This window comes from Pteropus alecto, unplaced genomic scaffold (genome assembly GCF_000325575.1).
Source record: "Pteropus alecto unplaced genomic scaffold, ASM32557v1 scaffold7, whole genome shotgun sequence".
In the NCBI taxonomy this organism is placed as follows: Eukaryota; Metazoa; Chordata; class Mammalia; order Chiroptera; family Pteropodidae; genus Pteropus; species Pteropus alecto.
Genome location: NW_006494614.1, coordinates 234,897 through 247,116, shown reverse-complemented (window position 1 = coordinate 247,116; position 12,220 = coordinate 234,897). Strand labels below are relative to the sequence as shown.

The 12,220-nt window shown below is 28.7% G+C and overlaps 1 protein-coding gene across 3 annotated transcripts in view; it reads left to right on the top strand.

The window, feature by feature from the left end:
• The window catches only part of LOC102896341 (glutamate receptor ionotropic, kainate 2), a 551,413-nt gene that overhangs the window by 406,524 nt on the left and 132,669 nt on the right, over nt 1-12,220 (top strand). For all 3 annotated transcript variants that reach the window (XM_006926267.1, XM_006926268.1, XM_006926269.1), the window contains exon 11: nt 1,681-1,904. In XM_006926267.1, coding sequence (XP_006926329.1) covers nt 1,681-1,904 — 224 coding nt within the window. The remainder of the gene's footprint in view (nt 1-1,680; nt 1,905-12,220) is intronic.

Sequence of the window (12,220 nt, the reverse complement as noted above, 5' to 3'; positions counted from 1 at the left end):
TCCCTAATAAAATTATTTACTTTTTCAATCCATCTTTACTTTCTTTTTCTGTCTTAAAGGAAGTGCTACTTCCTATGAAACATATTCCATCTGCCTGAACTCTGCACTTACCCTCTAAATGCTCATAGACTGTAATCTATTAATCACTGCCCTCTCTTCTATATAGTTCCCTTTTCTTCTCTACAAACTCTTTCATAAATTAATGCATGAATGAATCATGTCATCACAATTCCATTTCTGGTTTCTGAGATGCATATCATTGTTATTTCCATGTATAGATTCCAATAGCTTGGGTTTATGTCCTGGTTCCAGTGTTCAATAAACTCTATGAAAAGGAACAAGTTTTTAACTTCTCATGAACTCAGTTTTCTTTCTGAAAATGGGAATAGTAGGATTGTGTAAGGATTAAATGTTACAATTCATGTAAAATTCTTAGCACAGTGCCTGTTGCACGGTAAATGCTTAAGGGATATTAGTAATTATTGTTGTCAAATTGATATTTTCCTTGATTTATGAACATGAAATATAATGATACCCTTCCCAGAACCCTGAAGATCTGTTTTTCTTTGCAAATTTTTAAGGAAATGTCTTTCTCCACAGTTACTCTCGAGGATACTTTATGCAAGCATCTGAGGGCTCCCTCATACTCTTCATTCCCCCATTTCCCAAACACACAAATGCACACACATACACAGGATAATAGAGTCAACTACCTAGCCTCTTAGAGGAGTTCCTTCTAGAAGTCCTCCAATAATCCTTGACTGAGGAAATGGTATAGGCCCAATTTTATTCATTTATATGTCTTTCCGTAGCTTTCTACAATAAGCATTTCTTCTATATTCTCTGAAAATGAAGTGTGTTTATGAAAATAAAAGGAATGTAGAAATATAGCTTCTCATCGGAGATGAGAATAGATGCTATTGTTATTATTAAAATATTATAATTATTTCTTTCAATATACTAGAATTTAAGTTCACCCCTGACAGATAGTTATAACATGATGAGTGAAAAGCATTAGTAATTTAACATATTTAAGCTACCGTGGAAAATTAGCAACTTTATGAAAATTGAAAAACTCATTTCCTAATGCGATTTGGGCAAGGCTGCAAGGATTTTCATTAAATAATATGAAACAAATGAGAGGGATAGAAAGAAAGCTCGGAGACAGTAAACACCATCACAATGTTAACTATTTAAAGACTAAAAAACTTTTAATTGTATTCAATGGTATTAAAATAAGAAAAAATGATACTTGATTATCAGAGAAATAATTTGAGGTAGCTATTATTATTACCATTTGGAATTTAACCAAAGTATTTAGAAAATCACAAGTGATATTAAGTAGTTTTTATAGTTTAGGTTCAAAGTAATTTTATAAAGGTTCAGTAGCATGATAATTCAGGTACTGAATGTATAATCGTTTCTTCGGTGTTTTCATCAAATTGTTTTTTTTCTTTTTCCCTTTATTCTTCAATAAATTTTGCTTTGCTAATCCAGAAGCACATAGAAATAGAAGCAGAGTAAATCAGCTCCTTTATTTCACAGCGAAGAATGCTTTAAATCTCAGTATGATCGTTACTGAAACAATTCTCAAGTGCAAAGTCTTCATTTTAATTTGGTTACTGACTATTTTCCTTTTTTTTTTTTCTTTTTTTTTCTTTTTTATGTTTCTGTCTACAGAAAGCTGACCTTGCAGTTGCTCCACTGGCTATTACCTACGTTCGAGAGAAGGTCATCGACTTTTCCAAGCCCTTTATGACACTTGGAATAAGTATTTTGTACCGCAAGCCCAATGGTACAAACCCAGGCGTCTTCTCCTTCCTGAATCCTCTCTCCCCTGATATCTGGATGTATATTCTGCTGGCTTACTTGGGTGTCAGTTGTGTGCTCTTTGTCATAGCCAGGTAACATGCTCACTTTTGTGATTTTTTTGGCAATTGTTAACTCTTTTTTCTAACTAATAATTGTCAAAAGTCACAATCAATTTTACTTTTCTTTTTCTTTATTCTCCATGGGGTGCTGAAGAATAATGAACATTGAAGATTCATATAACTTATTAAAATGTACTATGATGCCTTTTTGGGCAGAAAGCATACTGGTTGTGTCAGTAAGCTATAATTGTGATAGAGTTTACTTTTCTTAATCAGAAACTAAAAGTAGTCCAAATCAGTATGATATAAGAATTTTTTCCTTATTTTGAAGATTTCTCTTGAGCCCGACAGCAAAATACTAGTACTACTAATTAGTTTTACTAATTTATATTAATAAATCAGTCATAAGAAAAACCAAAGTGGTAAAACTTAAAAAATGGCTTCATTTTATTGAAGTAAGGCTAATTAAAAACAAGCATTTTAAATATAAAAAGACTACCACTATTTTCTACATAAAATTGGTCTTTTTTTCAAAGAATAAACATAACACTATAAAAATTTGCCTTATTTTCTTGACATGTAGGTTTTATTTTAATCATAGAATCAGAAACTCTAATGCCTAACTAAAAAAACATAGTTTTAATTTACATAATGGTCTCTACAACCTATGATATAGCTTAATCGATATTGCTTTTGCTACTTTATTGTTATTCTGGAAGTAGAAATTTGTAATCATTTCTCATTTTGCTTACCTCACTATCAAATTTCTAACAGATGATCATTTCAATGTGATTTAGTTTTCTTTTGCCTTAATTAAGAAGATAAAACTATCCCTCAGGACTCAGAACACTATTGTTACTCTAATGAGCTTAAAAGTCACATATTCATTATAGACTTTGAATTTTTATATGCTAACACATATCAAAAAGATAGCTTGAAATCTAAGATGAATTATAATTTTACATATCATTTTTTCATGTTGATAATATGTATAAAGTACAACTATAAATATGTTTTTTTGCTCTATCATCAAAATTAAATATTAAATATGTGGAGGAGAGGGTTAAATTACATTAAATAACTTCTTCTGATCAATTTATCACTAAAGATATTTGGCCTTCTTTGAATTTATTATTTTTTCAATGAAGTTATGTATATTTTCCTAGCAGTACAAAAAAATTAATTAAAAAAACAAAATCAACAATAGAGGCAGAATAATATTTTTATATATTTTGACATATTTACTTTGTCATATTTATATACAAATGTTTTTGATATATTTATACATAAATTTCATACAAATTTATAATATTTCACCTAATTGGTTCAATATTAACACTTGAGTGCTTCAAACAATTATCATTTACATTTGTCAAAAAATTTGTTTTGGAACCATATGTACATGTAGCATTTGTAGCTCTGTGATAGATAGTGTTAAAATATGTATTTGAAGTTTGGAGTTCTCCCCCAGAAATGGAAATTTTGGCGTATGAAGTTCTTAAGTTTTTAGCTCCAACTTTTTTTCATGTCTTATGAAAATAAAACAGCCCTCTTATTTTCAAGCATCTTTGAACAAACTACATCTTTTTATAGTGACCAACACAAGCAATCCTGTTTTATATGTATTCAGAGATATGAGTTCAAGGATGACAGTTCAAATTATTTAGTGACTGGAGAACTATGAAATCTGTCCATAGGGCAAACAGAAAACTAAATAGTTCAAAGTAAAGAAAAAGCCAAAGTATAGAAAAAATCTGCAGGTACAGTTGTTTCTTCTTAATTAAATTAACAAAATTCCCCAGGTAGAATATAAACAAAGCCAGGAGGAGAAGTTTCTGAGAATTCTGAGGCAATAGCGTGGGCATCAATCATGCTGAAGTAAATCTAACTGTAGTTTCCAAAGGATTTTAAACAGAGGCGATTGGGTTATTTCAAATTCACATTAAAAATTTTAGACAGTCTCAATCTTCTTTGCCTAAATGTTCTGAAATTAGATTCAAAGGCAAATACTGAAACATCTGGATTCTTTCACAGCTTAAAAATACATTTGCAAGTAGAGGTATGTAGTATGTATATATGCTTATCTAACTTTCAAAATATTTCTATACCTCTCACTTTGATAATCCATCAAATAATGTAATAATATAACATCTATATAATTTTTTAGCTCCAACTTTTTTCATATCTTCTGAAAATAAAACAGCCCTCTTATTTTCAAGCATTTTTGAACAAAGTACATGTATTAATTTTACTCAAAAGAAATACATTGGATCATCCTATTTGAGAATATAACATTAGCTGGGTACCATTTTTCAGTATTTAATTTTTGAAATATTGTTGTTACATTTTGTCATTAGTTAACACATTAATGTATTTGAAAATGATTTTATTTCAATATTTTATTTAATGATATGAAAATATTCTCATATACTTTAAAAATTAAGTGTAAATTCTTTATTTATGGGCAAATTAACAGATAGACTGGTAAATAATAAACATTCTATATTAAGAAATAATATTAGATGTCCTTGGTAAAATAATACATAATGTAAAAATAAACTATAGATTCTTTCAGAATATTTTGTTCATTCTCAGTATTAAAATAATTTTGTGTAAATATGCCATTTTAAAAAATTCAGTAAAAACTCAGATTAAAAGATAATTTATTGGCTAGAGTCCATTTAAATTTTACATTAAAACTCCTGAACAAAATGAATTTATATAATTAAAATCCACTCTGACATGACATTGAATTATTGTTACCATGGAAGAAGTTCATGATGTACAAATACAGAGGAAATATCCAAGTTTCAACTGTAAAACTTAATTGCCATTCTAATTTAAATGGAATCACAATATTTGTTATCAAGATAAGTGTAGCTTTTTTATTTTACCTATCAATAAATATCTATTGTCTATGAATGACATACATTGGAATATTTGATAGTTATCCTAAATTTTTGTGAATACCATGTATTTTAAATATATTTTCCTAAAAAATGGCTTGTAACATATTTCACTGAAGAAAAACATATAGCTAACTGTAAAGGAAGTAGAGCATTAAGTAGATTGTTGTTATCATTAGAATATTAGATTTAAGGCTTATTGAATTATCTGCTATATCATAGTATTAACAATACTAATTTTATGATAAATTAAGAACTGATGGTAATTGTTAGAATTTATGTTTTTTAAAATTGAATTTAAAGGTAGTTGGTGATTGTGATACCTTTGTACCTTTATTTTATAAGAAAAAGGTAATCTAAAAAAATACTTAGCAAAAGATCTAAATTTTTTAACCAGTATTAACAAAGATATTTATCGTCTTACTTATTTTGCTGGTATGGTTTTATAATCTGTGATCTCTTGCAAACAGTCGCATTATTGTTTATAGCATAATGACATAACCAATATGCTTGTCTGAATTAGCCAAGAAATCTTATTTAAGAGTAGAGATGAGCCCAAGGGTAATGTGTTCTAGCCGTAGAATGGCCTTATCCCAGGTATCCTAACAAAAGCTCTTGGCTGACAGAGGGTTAGGAAAAAATCTTGTCCATGATTTGTACTTAATCATAATTACCCCTAAACTTTTCCCCCTCTTTCTATTCTTTTTTTCTTTGACCTAGGTATATTAGCATAGAGATGTCAGTTAGTCATATAAAAACTGGTTAAGGAATACACGCTTTACACAAATGATGAGATATTTTTCACCTTGCTTCAAATATTTTCTTTATTAAAGAAGAGATGATATTGATACAATAAATACTATTTATAAAATAAGTCAATTTAAATTCCCATAATATTAGAGAACTTTTTTTTTTCTTTTAATCATAGTTGTCTCCAAGACAACCAGAGCTGTTCTGAAATACAGCATGTAAATCCTGGTCTAGGATTCTTACTAGTTTGTTATACAGAGATGAATGACTGAAAACTAAACTTAAAAGAGGGGAATAATGGTACACACATTTCCCTCCAACAGGATTGATATGAGCTTAATAATTATTCCTAAATATATGAGAACACTACATGTTTTATTCTGAGATTGGCATTTAAAATTAAATACAAATAAAGTCTAGAGAAGAAAAATAATACTATACCAAATTTTGTAGTAAGGATATTATTACCCAGAAATTTCTTAGGTTATTTAAATGAACACATGAATATGGTCAAAATAGGAAAAAGAGTACAAGAAGGCAAGCAATATTTACTAACCTGGCCTTCTTAGCAAGAAAACAAATCAAGGAATATTCACTGTTATTAATACATAACATTAGTGTTTCTGAGTAAAGAAGAATATAGGAATATCTTGCATGTTTTTACCTTGAATCACTTTACATTGTTTTTAGAATATTATCTATTGTATCATTGAAGTAGGCAGCAGAGTATGGTATCCTTAGAATCTTCTGAAGGCTTTATTATTATAGTGACCACAAGGACTGTCTTGACATGTTTTGGCTCTAACATGGTCATGGTCGCAAGATGACAAGGCTCTTGCCTTACTGAGTGTCCTTATACTTGTAAAAGTATTCTGTATTTCTCTTGGAGCTCAGAGGTAGAGGTGTTCTAAATAGAGTGTTCTTAATAGTATAACCGAGTTTGGAAAACCATGTCCAAAGTGCTTATATTAACAGTTTTGATCTTGATTCCTGACTAGTGTGCAGCAGCTTTTATATTCCTGTCACAGTGATGGGTGACATTTAATGTACAGTGAAGGGCAACAATGAATTATTATGCACTTGGAAATGGATTACTGTTTTGGTGGGATGTTCAATGTTAAACTAATCTGCTGTCAAAAAACTGTTGTCACATTGAAATGAAACGACAATTTTGTTGTGCGTCTTTGCTACCAACTTGCCCACCTCTTATTATAAAACCATTTCACTTTTACCTTTCCATAACATAATTTTAGATATATTTTACTTTTATTTTTTTTAGCCATTTCTTATTTTACTCAAGTAAATTGCAGGAAAGCCTATCTGTTATTCTTCTTCCTATTTAGCAATTTTCCTAGAATCTAATGAATATATGTTTTGAAATAGTGCTGTTTTGCTAATATATCTTTCACACATATGAAAGTGATTATTAATATTGATTATATTAACAAATACCTCAATTATGGACCTTAAGGTGAACATTGATTAAAACTATATGCACTTTCAAACTATGTTTCTATAAGAGATGAGGTTACCTATACATTAATAGTTTTTTTCCACATAATTTAGTTGGTAAATCCATTATAAAATAATTTACTTCTTTATTATTTAATAATGTTCAAGGTTGCAAAGTAGATAAGGAATCACTCACCCAGAAAATAATTTTTAGTTGGTATAATTAGTAGAACCAAACCAATTGAAACTAAGGTGAATTAGTGACTTTTTTTTCAGCTATGGTGAATATGGTATTTAGATAATTGAGGTATATGAGATTTTAGCTGAAATTATTTGTACTGGCATAAAGGAGAGCATTTCAGTCATCATGAGAGAAAATAAATATATTTTCCACCTCTTAATTTTATAATCATGCTAGACATTTATAAGAATGAAAGATTTATGAAAAAATTGAGTAAGAGACAAAATTAAAGTGTTCTTTCTGTAACCTGTAGTCAAATGCTTGTTGGCATATTCTTTTAAAGATAATTCTACTTAGTATATTTTATAAGTTTCTACCTCTATTTCCAAATTATTTTTTCACATAAAATATTTTTTTGATTGTTAGGACAAAATTAAGTATAAATACAAGAGCAGAAGTCTGATTGCTTTATTTTTCATATTCTATGGATAAATTATTTGCCTCTATGTCTTTCCTTTCCTCTAACACCAAGTTGAATTCAAAGACTCCTAAAAGCAAAAAAGCTGCCTTTCTGTCTAGTCGATGCAAGTATATTCACTAAATACCTTGGCTAGTGAGCTTCTGAAAACTACAGTCACCCTATGATGATTTGTTTCACTTTAGAAGTTTCACAATGTCTAGATCATTGATCACAGAAACTAATTTTAATGAATTACAGTATATAGATTCACATTAAGAAACTTAAGATGCTAAAAATTTGACTGTTTATTAAATTATTATATTTGCTAACAAACAATGACACCTCTGTTCTTAATGAATTCTTTGAGGAGCATGTAATTATGTTTTTAAGACAGATACGCAAGTGCACATGTGCACACACACATACACTCACAATCTCCTGATGAGAAGGAGTGGTTTTGTAAGAAATTACTTTTTTTCTCTGAATGATTTGAAAGGGTGTTATGATTTCTTTGGCAGTTGCCACCATTTTTAATGAATTAATTCAAGTTGAAAAACTAATAAGACAAGAACAATACTGTGAATGGCTGGTTTCTCTTCCTTTTTATTTTTTACTTTCTTTTCCCCCCTTTTTTTTTTCCATAAGAAAGCAATTATTTGAGGTGATTCTTAAGAAACAACAAGATAAAGAGAACCAAGCATTTTTCACCAAGTGATGCAGTTTTCCATATTTTACAGTTTCTAGGTAGCTACTCTTCCCATTGCTGCAGAGTACTGTAAATTGTGTGTAAGAAGCTATCTACCTAGCTTGTTTTGTTTGTGTTAATTATGAAAACAAAATTTCAGTTCTGTTTATTCATAGCCCCCAGCAAAATGGTCCCCTTGGACTTTTGGAGGTAGGATTTTTAGTCACCTAAGAAAGGTCTTCACAATCCAAAACTATCACAAGAATGTTAGTGTTCTCTTTTACAATTTTAACAGTGTTCTTTATGAAATATTTTAATCTACAATGTCTAGTCAAGAGAGGTGAAAGCTTTTCTGTGAACGTAGACCTAGAAATAGTGGAATCTGTGTAGGAAGCCAGTGAAACAAAGATAATGAGGAAATGGAATGTTTATTAGGGTTTTTTTTTTCTTTCTCTATGTATTTGCACAGGGTTGAGTACTATGCTTAAAAAAGCAGTTGTCTTGAGAAATGTAGAAAAGTAGCTCAGTTTTTTTTTATTTTTTATTTTATTTTATTTTTTTAAGGTAAGCATGACACTTGAATTAGTAAAAAATTTTACCAAGATAAAGCTGTCCTTTTGTTGTAGATTCTTTGGTGTAAGAGTTCTTTCAAATGAATGTTTTTCTGTATAGGCTTGTGCTGGACTGATGGGTCATGTAGAGGCAGTCATTGAGAGAGAAAAGGAAGAAAACTAAAACATATAGCTTGTCAACAATATTGAGGTTATATTTAAGGACCATGAAGAGATTAATTTATTAGCTTCCAAAGAACGAATAGACCACATACCCCTGGCAAATGAGATTAGAGAAATTTAATCCTTTGTTTAATTCTATTATTGTATTTTTTATAATTCTAATTTATTACATCGAGAAAATATGTTCTAAGAAAAGAAAACAGATTTTGGAAAGGAACTTGTAGTACTTCGTTCTTTTTGACTATCATATTAAATTCATCTTTCACTTTTTCCTTCTAAGATTTTATAAAAAATAAAGTTGGCTGCCTTTTTATTTTTAAAGAATGCCGTATTAAATATTTGTACTACATATTAGCAGTATATTGTCTTATAATAAAAAGTGATAATAAGATCAGCTTATTTACCTTAACTTAAAAAGTATGTTTTTCTCTTTAGATGTGAAAATAAGAAAGCTTAAAACATATTTCCAATCACTTGGATACTTAAACAGGAGACATTAGCAAGCTACGCATGTGCAGATTTGCCTTATAAATCTATTCTCTAGAAATGATAATTTTCCTCTCATGAAATTTACTAGCTATGTGTAAAAAGAATTGCATTGCATTGTGAGTTTCCTGGAGATTCAAACTGCTGCTGATGTTGTTTTGATTTTTTTTTTTTTTTATAATTCATGGGTGTGGGAGAAGTATCATTAATATTAAATGAAAGTATATGGATGTAATTTTTAGTGGTAATTTATGACTTTATTTCTTCATGCTATGTAAAATAATACACTCTATCCAAATAATTAATGAGTAGGAGATATAGTGTCATCAACCAATATAACTTCATTCATTAGAACGTGTCACAACACCTTAATAGCTATAATTTTTTACATTCCATTACATAATTACATCACTCAAGTTAAATTGTTTTCATATCAATCCTGTTGGGTGTATATACCTTTTTTTTTTTTTTTTTTTTTTAGGAAAACTATCATCGTTCACTCCAATAGCAATAGGAATTTCAATATGATATTGGATAGAAAGAGCTCGTTAGCATCTATTTTTACATAAACAGAATTAGTAAAACAAATGACAACACAAACTATTCTATTGATTTTCAACCCTATAAAAGTGAACTTATCCCTGTTAAATTATATCAATTTTATAGCCATTATTGAAATGTTCTATGGAAATCCATAAATTAATCTCACGATCTTTATGATGGGAAAACTTTATTAATAAAGATATTATACACATGTACATTTTAAAACTAAAATTATTCTTTCTATTTTGTCTAATTACTATGGATTGAAACATAATTTGAGTTTCATTATCTTATAGCATATATAAAATGTAATTCCTACCTCCCTACCTCCACCTGCATCCTACTATGCTATTATTTATGAGATGTTTAACCCTAAATTAATTATTTTAAAACATTTCCCATTTTCATGTGACTTGTCTGACTACTTCTGAGATGATGAAATGAAATGAATTTACAATAGATTTTTCTATTAATGTGATGGACTTAATATTTGAAGCAAAGGTGAAATTGTAGGTTTTGAATGTTACTGGCATGATAAACATTATAAAAAGAATAGGGCTACAACTGTCATCTAAGTTGGTTCAGAATATGCACCTGAATATTATTTTAACATAATAAAATTAGGTAAGTGTTTCCCTGCTTCCCTTATTATTATTGGTACTGAGAATGCGGGTGCTGGGAGGTGTGTTTCAGTACAAGTTTAGCAATTCATTAGACTGAAGATATGTTTTGGAAACTGGTATGAATAAAGTGATTTTACCAAAAAAAAATTGAAAATAGTGAAAATTTTGCTTTTAGAAAAAGGTGCAAAAATAAGATCCACATTCAGGGAAATGTATGTTGATTTCAAAATTTTTGTATTATTACTTCAATTTTCAATTAGGGCTTCAAAATTTTTAATCAGGAAGATAGTACAATTAATCTTTAAAATCTTTTTTCTGCCAAAAATTTAAAAATATTTTTATCTATATTCCTAATTCAGATATTTGAGTTGAAAACAATAATAGTGAATGCTTTCCAAACATACTTCAGGTGTTTTAGGTACTAACATGCAGTGTCTATACTTAATTTTTAAGTATTTTATTGATATATTTGATACAATAATTTCAAAGGATATGAACTTAAAAAAAAAAAGCCCACAACTCATTAAACCTTGTGAAACTTTTATTAAAATTAATTTTATAGTTAAATATTCAATAAGAAAAAAATTTTAAGTGCTTCACGTGTTTATGGTACCTGATTTGCTATTTTTATATAATCCAGATATTCACATATTAGCAAAATCAGTTCAAATGTCCAAGAAAATTAAAAACTAAAAATACTAGAAAACTAATCGCTACTTTCTAATGCTAACTTCAACTTCTTGTTGGTTACATTATTTACTTATTGAGGGTCCATTTTTTAAAAGCATAGTCTGTTTCATTTTTCAGTATTAGCAACCACATGACCACCTGACTGATCTGAGGACAGTCTGCCTTGAGCCTTTTAATACTGGACTTACTACTTTTAAAATCCTTAGCAAGTGTGTTGCAAGCTAAACACTTGCTTCTAACCTGTAAGTCTAAGAGAGAATTCTTTCAAATGTAAATTATGCGATTATTGTCTTTAAAATAATTAACTTTTGAATGGTACTTCATTTGCAAATAAATAAGCTATATTGATTTAAAAAATTATTGATAGGATAAACATGTTTTCAAATGCCAATATGTGGACAATTTTCCTTATTATTTCCAATTTAAAGCCACTCTTAATTTGGTTAGACAATTGGATGTTAAATAACGGTATTAGTAGCTATTTAATGAGACTATATAAAAGCTACCGTATAATTTTCAAAATAGATTCCAGCTTTAAGTGTAGAATTATATTTTTATTTTATATATGTAAAATTAAGTGAATTTTATGGTAAATAAAATAATACAATTCCTATAGAAATCTTAAAATGAACAATAAGTTATTATAATAAGGAGTTTTTTATTTCATATGAATAAAAATAATCTTAACTAGTATAAAACTTATGTAGGTTGCAGTATACCATTGTGACTTAATTTTATTTTTTTTAAAAGTATTTCTTAGGAGAAATGTAGGTCACAAGGATCGAAAACCAGCCTATTGTTGAAGTAAATTTCCTACATCGGATATAAAAATTGGAATC